This window comes from Alligator mississippiensis, chromosome 15, assembly GCF_030867095.1.
Source record: "Alligator mississippiensis isolate rAllMis1 chromosome 15, rAllMis1, whole genome shotgun sequence".
In the NCBI taxonomy this organism is placed as follows: Eukaryota; Metazoa; Chordata; order Crocodylia; family Alligatoridae; genus Alligator; species Alligator mississippiensis.
The window spans coordinates 2,394,653-2,404,745 of record NC_081838.1 but is presented as its reverse complement, the minus strand read 5'-3'; the positions used below and the strand labels follow the sequence as shown (position 1 = coordinate 2,404,745).

The window sequence follows — 10,093 nt, the reverse complement described above, 5'->3', positions numbered from 1 at the left end:
ATACGTACGCAAACCTGCGGCCCCGCCCCGCGCGCTGCGGCGCCCGTGAGCGCACCCCTTACGTCATGCCCAGCCCTGTGACGTCAGGGAGAGGCAAACCTTGCATAGGGAGGGGAGAGGGTTAGGACGAGGGGCATAAATGAGACCACGGCAGAGGGAGCAGCTGGGAGCAGCTTTATTCACCCCCCCCAGACCCGAGCCGGGGGCGGAGGGGAGGCGCACCGCACAGTCCAGACTCCACGTGCCGGGGGAGCAGCCCCCACGCCCCCCCCCCCCCGGGGCACCGTGGAAAAAGGGGGCAGCAACCGAAGCACCAAGGCCCCGACGGCCAGACGAGGTTGGGATCTGACCCGCAGTGCTAGGAGCGGCCCCAGTACTGGGCGTAGAGCTGGTCGAAGAGGGGCCGGCAGGGCACGCGGGCGCGCAGGTGGGCGCAGGCCAGGAAGGCGCCGGCCAGCTTGCGGTGCAGGGCGTAGCTCTCGGCAGGCGGCGGCGTCAAGCGGTGCCGCAGCATCACGGGCACCAGCGCCTGCAGCCGGCGCGTCGTGTGCTGCGCCCCGAAGTCAAAGGGCCCCGGCGCCGAGAAGGCCTCGCCCAGGATCAGGACCGCCTCCACGTGCGCCTCCTCGAAGGCCTGGGGTGGGGTGGAGGGAGCAGTGGTCAGGGCACAGGGGAGGAAGGGGCTAACGTGCCCCCACCCCAGCCCTGCCAGGGCTTCTCCCTCCCAGCCTGCAGCCCCCTCGGCCCCTTACTCCTGACCTGCAGGCCCCGGGCCCCTGCACCCACCTGAGTCTCAAACCCGGTCAGGAACTTGAGGTCCTTGGATTTCTGCAGCACCTTGGCCCGGTCCCCGTCAGCCGCGGCTTTCACCACCTGCCGCAGGGGCAGCCTGAGAACAAGGCGTGATGCCTAGACCCCCCGTATCACCCCGTGCCCCATAGGGGCAAAGCAGCATCTGCAGCCCCTGCCCCGTCCCAGCTCATCTGCAGGGCCCCTCCTGCTGGCTCTGACCTCAGCCCAGGGCCCCCCAGTGCCAGCCCCCTGCCTTATAAAGCCCCTAGGGCAGCAAAGGAAACCGAGGCATGGGTGGGGGGGGACAGGACTTGTCTGAGATAACAGCAAGCGGTAGAATCAGCGATAAAACCCAGGCCTTGCTATTTAGTCTCTACCCACTATGCTGGACTGCTCCTGCCTCCCTCTCCACCAGCCCTTACCTCAATGTAGTCGTCCGTGAAGCCCTTGCTGAAGGTGCGGCTGGCCCCGAAATCCAGCAGCGTCACCTGGGTCAAGGGAGCGGAGGCAGGGGGGCTCAGCAACCGTGGACCACGTCGCCAGGACCACCTGCCCCAAAACTCACCTTGTGCTGGGCCGGGTCGTAGAAGAAGTTGGCCCAGTTGGGGTCCGTCTGCATGAAGCGAAACTCAAAGATCTCGCGCAGGCAGAGGCGCAGCACCTGGGAGCAGATCTGGGGGGAGGACGGGGAGCAGCTGCAGGGTTTGGGGCCCCCAAGCAGGATCGGGTCCCCGGTCATGCTCTGTCGGGCACAGCCTCCGGCCGAACCCCACCCCCGCCTGGGAAGTGCATGTGCCACAGTGTCACACGTGTGCAATGGCAGGGAGGGGCAAGCGCTGCCTGCCCACATCTGCGCGTCCGTCCCTCACCTCGTCCCGTGTGTCCTGGCCCAGCCCCAGGCACTGGTCTAGCGGGACGCCGGGCGCCAACTCCATGGCCAGGACCCGGGCGGCCGTCAGCGACTCCACCACACGCGGCACCTCGAAGAACGGGTCGTCCGCCAGCAGCTGCCTGGGGGAGCAGGGGACGTGGCTGCCAGTGTTGATGCTTGGCCCCCGGAGCAGTGCATGCTGGGATACGTACCCACAGGGCCAGAACTCAGGTGTCTGGGCCCTGCCCTGGCTGGCTGCCCCCAAGCCCTGAAGCTCTCTGCCCCATGCCCAGCCCCCACCCCCCCAGCCACTGCCCCAGACCTCCCCCCCACCTCCTAGCCACAACCCTGCAGCATCTAACCCCAGCCCCCCAGCTCAGCCCTAGAGCCACCCCGGCCCTACCGAAACCTCCGGGCACAGTCAGCCTCGCGCCGGTAGTCGCACTCCCACTCCAGCTCCTTCTGCAGCACCTGCAGGGTGTTGTCAGCGAAGAGACCTGAGGGGGCCAAGGAGGATGAGGGCCATGCTGGGGAGGGGGGTAGGGGGGATGGGAGGTGGGGAAGGTGGTCTCCCCACGGTCCCTCACCCTCCGGCAGCGCCACGCTCAGCTTGAGCAGCGAGAGCAGGTTCTCCATGTCGCTGCGGATGCTCTGGGCCACGCCGGGGTACTGCGGAGAGGGGGAAGGACACGGGGTGAGGGGGAAGGACACTGGGAGAACCCAGGCGTCCGGGCTCCCACCCCACTCCTATCAACACCACGAGCAGACCTAGGAGAAAGCCTAGGCGTCGGGGGCTCACCTGGACCTTGACGGCCACGTTGGTGCCGTCGCGCAGCTGGCCATGGTGCACCTGCCCGATGGAGGCGGCCGCGAAGGGCGTCTCCTCGAAGGAGGCCACCAGCTCCCGCCAGCCGGCGCCCAGCTCCTCGGCCAGCACCTGCTGCAGGCGCAGGGGTGAGCCACGTTCCCCCCCAAGAGCCCCCTCGCCACCAGCTGCTGCGGCTTGGCTAGCGGCGGGGGGGCACGAGCAGGCCAGTTCTCCACCCAGCCGGGGGCTCCCCCCACCCCCCGCGGGGCCGGCGCTCACGCTGGTCTGCCAGGGGGGCATGAAGTCGGCGCTCTGCCGCACGCGCTCGAAGATCCGCTGCAGCTGGGGGCTCAGGAAGCTGCTGTCTGGGGGGGGGGGTGCTGGGTGAGCCGAGGGTGGGATGCCCAGCCCCCACTCTGTCTTGCCCCTCCTGGGGGCAGCTCCCACAGGAAACACCCTCGTGGGGGGCGGTATTACTGCCTCATACAAGGGCATGAAACCAGGATTAGGACTTTCTGACCCCCACCAATGCAGGAGGGAGCCAAGTGCCACCCCCCTCGCCCATCCCGCCGCACCTTGCAGGCTGAGCATCTGGCCGATCTTGAGGGCGGCGCCGCGCACCCGGCAAAGGGTGTCCACGATGCGCTCGGCGTTGGCCTCCGACAGGAGGGGGCTGGAGCCCAGCAGGGACGCGCTCTGCGCTGCTGGGGGAGGTGGGGGGTGACGGAGGGACCCTGCCAGCCCCAGCGGAGCAGAGCCCCGGCTGGGCGGAGGGTGCAACCTACCCCCTTCCCCCCGCAGGGGACTGAACTTACCCTGGGGCTCCCGCTCCCCGGCCAGCGAGCTGCGGGCGGCCTCCGCCAGGGCCCCGAGGCCCAGCCCCACCGCCAGCCCTGCAAGGACGGACGCCGGCGTGAGCCCGCGGCACGGCGCTCAGGGGGGCCGCAGCCTCCCCCAGCCCAGCTCGCGCATGCGCGCGCCTCCGGAGCCTCACCTCCGAAGCTGGCCAGGCGGCCGAGGCGTGAGGCCGGCACCTTCCGCTCCCGGGCTCGCTCGCTGAGCTGGGGGGGGGGCACGGAGAGACGCCGGTCGGATCACGGAGCCGACAGCCCGCGCCTCAGTTTCCCCACTGAGCCCCCACGCCGCCGGGGCCGCCCGCCTCCGCCCCTACCTGCTGGCGCGGCGCCCTGGCCGGCTCCGCGGCGCCCGTCCTCTGCCGGGCTTCCCTGGCGCGGCGGATGTCGTCGGCCGTCAGGGCGCCGCGCGCCGCGGAGCCGTGGAAGAGCCGGGCGCGGGAGGGCGCGGGCCGGGGGTGCCGTGGAGCCGCCCGCGGGCCCCGGGGCGCGGGGGGAGGCAGGGGCCCCTCTGCGCAGCCGGGCCAGGGCCCCTGGGCGCCGCCAACCTGGGAGGGGGGACGAGGCGCGCGTGAAGCCTCCCTGCACCCGCCGCCCCGCGCAGCACCCCGCGATGGGTGCCGGGGTGGGGGCACCGAGCTCCCACCACCCCGCTGGGCAGGACCTGGGCTCCCGGCGCTCCCAGCACTCACCCGGGCGCGGGGGGCGGCCCGGCGGAGGGCCCCGCGCAGCTCCGGCCACATGACGGCACCTGCAGGGGAGAGAAGGGGTTAAGGGGCGCGTGGGTCAGAGGTCACGGGCACAGCCGGGCTCCCCTGGGCGGGGTCAAAGGTCAGCAGCCCTCAGACCACGGACCTGGGCGGGGTCAAGGGGCGCCAGCCCAGACCCTGCCTCCCGTGGGGGGGGGGGGGGGCAAAGGTCACCGGCGCCTCCCCAGCGAGGGGTTCAAAGGTCGCGCCGGCTCCCAACCCTAGCCCAGGCGCTCCCACTGCCACTTCCGGGGTCCTTTAGGCCCCGCCCTCGCCTGGAGCCAATCGGAGAGGGCTCTCCCGCTGACGGGCAGGAGCGGTAGCCAATGGACGAAGAGGTGGGTGGGAGTAGGAGGGAGAGCGCGCCCCTTGGCGGGTCTGCCGGGCTGCGCATGCGCCATGGGGCCGCGAAGCTCCGGAGCCTTTGCGCACAGCACTGCCCGGCCCCCAGCGCAGGCGGCAGCTCCGCTAAGCGCCGGCAGGTGGCGGTGCGCGCGCCCGGGACCCCCCCCCCTTCACCGGCAGGTGTGCGCACCCGCGCCGGCAGGTGTGCGCAAGCGTCCGTAGGCGTGCCCACGCGTGTGCGTGCCAGCGTGCACATTTCTGCAGGCTTCCAGGCCCGGGCCCGAGCTGTGCACGAGCATGTGTCAAGTATCTAGGTCCGTGCGTGCACATGCATGCACCTGCCTCTACACGGGTAGGCCCAAACTGTATGGGCATGCACTCGTGCTTGCATGTGACATGAGCATGCCTGCACATGCCTACTCGTGTGCATGCCACCTGTACATGCACATGCAGGTACACGTCCACACGCCCGTGTCCATGCCTCCACGCACACCTGCCCCATGTCCAGACCCCCGCACGTGCAGCTGCAGACAGGGAAGTTTTGATGCACGCCCCTGCCCGTAGGAGGGCAGCAAACCACGGGGGCGGGGTGTACAGGCAGCGATGCCCTGGCTCTGGCAGTCTTCTCCCTGCACCAGTGGCTCCCCCCCGGGCCACTTAGGACTCATCCAGGGGCTGCAGAAACACTTCAGCTCCTGCCCCAGCACCCAGGCCTTGGGGCAGGTAGGTGCCCACTGCCCAAGGCTGGGCTTGAACTCAGGGGGAAGGGGGCATGAATAATCAAGGCAGGACAGGCCCCGCTCGGAGGAAAATAACCACACAGGCACAACCAGGCAAGAAAGAGCCAGGGGGTATGTATGGGGTGGGGGTGTTGTCCTGACACCCCACCTACACTAGCGCTTCCTGCCTCCAGAATGCAGCTGCCTCTGGGGGGGTGGCAGAATGGAGCAGGGGCAGAGGACAGGGGGCACTGAGACAAAAAGGGTATTACCCCCAACCCCAAGCCCCCCAGCCCCAGCTGGGCACAGAGAGCAGGAGCCACGGGGGGAAAACACCAATACTTTATTGATGAGAGTCACAGTTCACAGCTGGGGCCCGAGTGATGCCTCTCTCCTTGCAGAAGAACCTGAACCCACCTCCAGGGACCCCAGGTGGCCCCATGCCCCCGGCAGGCTCCAGCGGGGGGGGGGGGAGGAGGTAATAAATAATACAGAACTGGCAGGGGGGAAGGATGGAGAAGCCTGTGGACACGGGCATTGCCGGCTGGGGGGTGCTGGACCCATGTAGGGGGATGGGGGGGAACCTATGGGGATCCACTAGGTGGGAAAGGGGAAAGCAAAGGGGCCCTCAGTCCCTCCTGGCCTGGAAAGGGAAAGAGGAGGGGGGCTTAGCCCATCACCAGCCCTGCTATGCAGACCCCCCCGCCACAGGCAGCCAGTACCAGGGCCCCTGGGGCAAGAGCATCACATGCTGGGGGCAGGGGGTCCACCTGCTGCACCTGGGAGGGGGGGGAACTGAGGCAGAGGTGGGTGCAAATCTGCCCCTGAGGCATGTGTTGGACCCTGCTGGAGGGGAGAAGACGGGGTGAAGCTGGGCAGCTGGAGCCCTAGCAGCTGCTGGGGTGGGGGCAGGGGGGCAGGCCCCTACAGTACAGTGAGGGGGACACAGGCTCCTGACGGTCGGTTACAGCAGAACGTCACCTCGTCGGGAGGGGGGCAGGACCCGTTAGTGCCAGGGGGTGGGGGAGAAAGAGACATGGACAGGGCAGCACTGGCCTCAGCTCACTCCCAGCCCAGGGCCAAAGCCATCAAGGCGAGCTGAGCCGGGGTCCTGGCAGTGAGGGGGACACCACACCAGTGCTGTCCAGAACCGCAAAGGGGACCCATCCCATCCCCGCGCGTGCCAGGAGCTGCACACCAAACCATAGCTGGCAGAAGAGGGCGCTGCTCTGGCCAGGCCAACGCAAGCAATGCCGGGGCCAGGGAGATGCTGGAGCTCTGGGGGTGTGGGGCGCAGCCGGTCCATGGAACGGGGAGCGTCTACTGCAAAGGAAAGCTCAGAGGCCCAGGGCACCACGGACGGAGGCAGGCGGTGCAGAGACCGGGATGGGGGCGAGGGCTCAGCGAGCGAGGCACGTGGTCCTGGGTGGGAGAGGGAAAAGGGAGGGGGGGGGAGGTCAGGGCTGCACTCAGAAGAGCCCTGAGCCCCTGCCTGCTCCAAAAATCACCCCCTCTCCCCACCTTGCATCCAGATTTGTGGGTGTGACCGGCAGGCTCTAGCAACTGCACGGCTGCTTGGTCTGTGTCTGGGGGCCGCGGGGCTGGCGCAGGGAGGCGTCCCCGTATTGGATGCCGGAGCCCATCCTCTCGGGGTCCAACTCACCTGGGGGAAGAGTGCGGGCATTGCTGTAGGGCAGGTGGAGATAGCCCCTGCCAGGAGCGCAAAGGGCTGGGCTGGCCACGGAGCATCCAGTGGGGGCTGCACTGAGCTCCCCTTGCCAGCTCTCCCCAGGGGACGAAGGCAAGGCAGGCTCTGCCCTGAGTCCCTGCAAGGACCCGGCTCCCTCCAGGCTCGTTCAAGCTCCTACCTGACTCGATCTTGTTGAGGATGGTGCGGGCGCATTTGAGGAAGGCTTCCTCCACGTTCTCACCCGTCAGCGCGCTCGTCTCCAGGAACATCAGCTCTGCCCGGGTGGGAAGGGGAGATCAAGGGCTCAGTTGCACCCAGCATGGCCTGGGGGCGTTGCAGGGACCGAGTGCCCGTTTGCTGAGCCTGGAGTAAACGCCCCACCTCCTCTTCCTCTGGGGACACAAGGCCCCCAGACTGATCCCCTCCCTTCTAGTGCGGTACCGTTCTCCTGGGCGAAGCGCGAGGCCTCGAGGAAGGTGACTTCCCGGTCGGCATCCAGGTCCTTCTTGTTCCCGCAGAGGATGATGACAATGTTGGGGCTGGCGAGGGTCCGGGCGTCCGTCAGCCAGTTGGTCAGTGCGTTGTAGGTCTCCCGGCTACCAGGGGGCACAGAGCAGGGGCTGGGGGGAGGCTGGCCAGGAGCTCCCTTGTCACTTCCCACTCATCAGGCACAGAAAGAGCTCACCCAAGCCCCCCAGCCCTAAAAGCAGGGGCTCAGCTCACAGGATGCTGCCCCCAGGCAGCAGCACAGCTCCAGTGCTGTAGTGTAGACAAGCTCCACCCGCAGGGACCCCCAGGCCTGGCCCGTCACCAGGATGGAGCTCTCTTCCCAGCCGGGAGAAGTCCCAGGTTGCCAACGGTGCCTTTTCCTGACCCTGGGGGTCCCCGAGTCCCACCCCCAAACCTACCCGGGGATGCGTGCGGTGACACCCACCTGGTGATGTCGTAGACTAGCAAGGCCCCGGCTGCCCCGCGGTAGTAGCTCCGGGTCACCGACCTGCAAAGCGGGGAGAGGAGGGTCAGAGTGGCTGGTGCTGGTACCCAGCTCCCCCCACCCCAGAAGGGTCCCCAGCCCTGCTCCGCACCTAAAGCGCTCCTGCCCGGCCGTGTCCCAGATCTGCAGCTTCACCGTCTTGCCCCCGACGTTAACCACCTTGGAGCCGAACTCCACGCCGATGGTGTGGTTGGAGTCCTGCTTGACTGGGGAGCAACGAGCCGCGACGAGCTGAGCGCCCCCCCCACCCAACACCAGCACCCCTCGCTCCCCACCTGCTGCTTCTTCGGCCACCCCAGCTCCTCCCCGATACGCTGCAGCCGTATGGGGCGGTGACAGCCAGACCCCAAATGCAGCCCCCGCCGGCCACCTTGAAGCCAGCCGGGCTCCCCCCAAAACGCCCCTCGCTCCTCTGACGGTCACAAGCCAGGGGTGTAGGCATTGTGGGTGGCTCGTTCAGCTCCGACATGAAGTGGGGGGAGCGGAAAGCAGCCCTGATGGGAACGGAAACCCGAACCCCAGTCACTGGAGGCGGCTGCGGGGGCTTACACTTGTTCTCGATGAACTGGTGGAGGAGACAGGACTTCCCCGTGCCGGCGCTCCCGATCACCAGGAACTTGAAGAGGAAGTCTGGGGGGAGAGCGGGCAGCCGTGTCAGGCGACGGGAGCGGGGAGAGCCCGGACTTTACCCCGGCCCCCCTCACCAGCAGAGCCAGGCCCAGCCGGCAAACCCCGCTCTGCCCTGGGGGCCACAGCTGGGGGGGGGGGGGGGCCTCCCGTGGCTCCAACCTGTTGCTGGGGGAAGTTGCTGCAGCGAGTGCATGGCACGGAGCGAAGGGGAAGGGGAAGCAGCAACCAGGCAAATTAGCAAAGTGCCAACAAACCCTGACGGCGAAGCCCAGCGCCTTCCTGCCCCCCCCGGGGGGGTGAACGGGGCAGTGCTGAGAGGCCTGGGCTGCATCGGCCACAGCCCCAGCGCCTGAGGCTGGGCTTGCGGGGGGTGGGAGTGGGGGTGGGGGTCCTGGGATAACGCTGCAGAGGGGAGCAGGAAGCACCCCCCAGCCCGTGCTAATTATCTGCTCTCCCTGCTTTAATTATTCAACAGCGTCCCCCAGGTGAGAGCTCTTCGAGACCTGGGAGCTGCTTCCAGGAACCGGTGCAGCCGGATCCGCCGGCCTGGCCCCAGACGCTGGCCTGCAGCGACGGGGCAAGAAGCACCGAGGAGGCCCCAGACCGGCCACAGCCCCGGGGGCCCCCACCGCAGGGCTCCAGGGACAGCCCGGCCCCACCGCACGCCCAGCTCCGGGGCTCGCATCAACCCTGCCCTGGTGCCTGGGCCCCCGCCCCGCCCCGCCCCGGACCGGACCGGGCCTCTCGCAGCCCCAGCTCCCGCACGGCACCCCTCAACTCTCCAACTGCACCCCCAGCCCCCTGCTGGGCCCCCCACTGCACCCCAATACACCCCCAGCACACCTCACTGCACCCCAGCCCCTTACTGAACTCTCACTGCACCTCCCAACCCCCTCACTGCGCCCCCACTGCACCCCCAGCACACCTCACTGCGCCCCCAGCCCCGTACTGAACCCTCACTGCACCCCCACACACCCCAAGCCCCCGCAACTCCTTCCCCGCACTGTCACTGCCCGCCCCGCGCTGCCTGACCGTAGGTCTCGGACATGCTGCCGCCGCCGGCCGGGCCGGGCCCCGCGCTCCGCCGACACCGGGCGCCGCCGAGGGAGCGGGAACAATATGGCGGCGCCCAGACCCGCCAATATGGCGGCGCCCAGCGTCGGGCCGCTTCCGGGTCCGGGCCGCGCACGCCGGCGTGCGTCTGACGTCACGCGCGGAGGAGGTGGGGACTCCCCTCTGGCCGTGGGGAGGGGGGAGGAGGAGGAGGTCTGGGTTCCTTCCCAGCTGCGCGGGGACAGCGGGGCCTGGTGGTTGGAGCAGGGGCGCTGGGAGCCGGGACACCTGGTTGGGGGGGGGGTTAATGGGTTAAAGTGGTTGGGGGGCGTGGGGTCCCATGGGTGCAGCGGTGCCCAGTGGTTGGAGCCCCTGGGCTGCGATGAGTTGCAGGGGGCCTCAGCCCTTCCCAGGATCAGGACCCCAGCGACATCTCCGCTGGGGGAGACTGAGGCAGCTGGAGCCCATGGGGGAGGGCTCCTGGGTTCACCCCCACCTGCAAAAGGGGGCCACGCCAAGCCGGGGTCTGCAGGGCGAGCGCTGGGGGGGAGCCGCTGGCTCTCCGGCCCCCGGCCTGGCAGGGGGTCC

At 69.0% G+C, this 10,093-nt stretch overlaps 2 protein-coding genes across 8 annotated transcripts; both read right to left on the bottom strand.

Moving 5' to 3' along the window:
- Positions 1-153: 153 nt before the first annotated feature.
- Positions 154-4,342, bottom strand: COQ8B (coenzyme Q8B). Of its 6 annotated transcripts, none has more exons than XM_059718765.1 (15): positions 4,249-4,341; positions 4,018-4,076; positions 3,643-3,873; positions 3,466-3,532; positions 3,287-3,364; positions 3,047-3,175; positions 2,751-2,836; positions 2,463-2,603; positions 2,251-2,332; positions 2,067-2,160; positions 1,662-1,803; positions 1,358-1,465; positions 1,215-1,280; positions 787-873; positions 154-634 (listed from the first exon to the last, which is right to left on the bottom strand). In XM_059718765.1, the coding sequence occupies exons 2-15, from the start codon at positions 4,066-4,068 to the stop codon at positions 359-361; spliced, it is 1,638 nt and encodes a 545-aa protein (XP_059574748.1). In that variant the 5' UTR covers positions 4,069-4,076; positions 4,249-4,341; the 3' UTR covers positions 154-358. The 6 variants fall into 6 exon arrangements, 5 of the variants coding, with proteins under 5 accessions (XP_059574748.1, XP_059574746.1, XP_059574750.1 ...); XM_059718763.1 differs by having other exon boundaries at positions 4,181-4,338; XM_059718767.1 differs by having other exon boundaries at positions 2,463-2,600; positions 4,181-4,338.
- Positions 4,343-5,464: 1,122 nt separating this feature from the next.
- Positions 5,465-9,800, bottom strand: RAB4B (RAB4B, member RAS oncogene family). 2 transcript variants are annotated; one of them, XM_019496465.2, is made up of 8 exons: positions 9,485-9,610; positions 8,372-8,452; positions 7,914-8,028; positions 7,763-7,825; positions 7,270-7,424; positions 7,007-7,102; positions 6,660-6,801; positions 6,473-6,560 (listed from the first exon to the last, which is right to left on the bottom strand). In XM_019496465.2, the coding sequence occupies exons 1-7, from the start codon at positions 9,498-9,500 to the stop codon at positions 6,695-6,697; spliced, it is 633 nt and encodes a 210-aa protein (XP_019352010.1). In that variant the 5' UTR covers positions 9,501-9,610; the 3' UTR covers positions 6,473-6,560; positions 6,660-6,694. The 2 variants fall into 2 exon arrangements, with proteins under 2 accessions (XP_059574759.1, XP_019352010.1); XM_059718776.1 differs by lacking the exon at positions 6,660-6,801 and having other exon boundaries at positions 5,465-6,560; positions 9,485-9,800.
- Between the last annotated feature and the right edge of the window lie 293 nt (positions 9,801-10,093).

What these genes read in the sequence shown, in the direction of transcription:
- COQ8B (XM_059718765.1), bottom strand. Translation starts at nt 4,068, where the DNA reads ATGTGGCCGGAGCTGCGCGGGGCCCTCCGCCGGGCCGCCCCCCGCGCC. An exon ending in GGGCCGCCCCCCGCGCCCGG is followed by an intron (nt 3,874 to 4,017) that starts GTGAGTGCTGGG and finishes CCCCCCTCCCAG; the next exon opens with GTTGGCGGCGCCCAGGGGCC. An exon ending in GACTGTGCCCGGAGGTTTCG is followed by an intron (nt 1,804 to 2,066) that starts GTAGGGCCGGGG and finishes CTGCTCCCCCAG; the next exon opens with GCAGCTGCTGGCGGACGACC.
- RAB4B (XM_059718776.1), bottom strand. An exon ending in GCGCTTCGCCCAGGAGAACG is followed by an intron (nt 7,103 to 7,269) that starts GTACCGCACTAG and finishes CCACCCGGGCAG; the next exon opens with AGCTGATGTTCCTGGAGACG. An exon ending in CCTCAACAAGATCGAGTCAG is followed by an intron (nt 6,561 to 7,006) that starts GTAGGAGCTTGA and finishes TCTCCCACCCAG; the next exon opens with GACCACGTGCCTCGCTCGCT.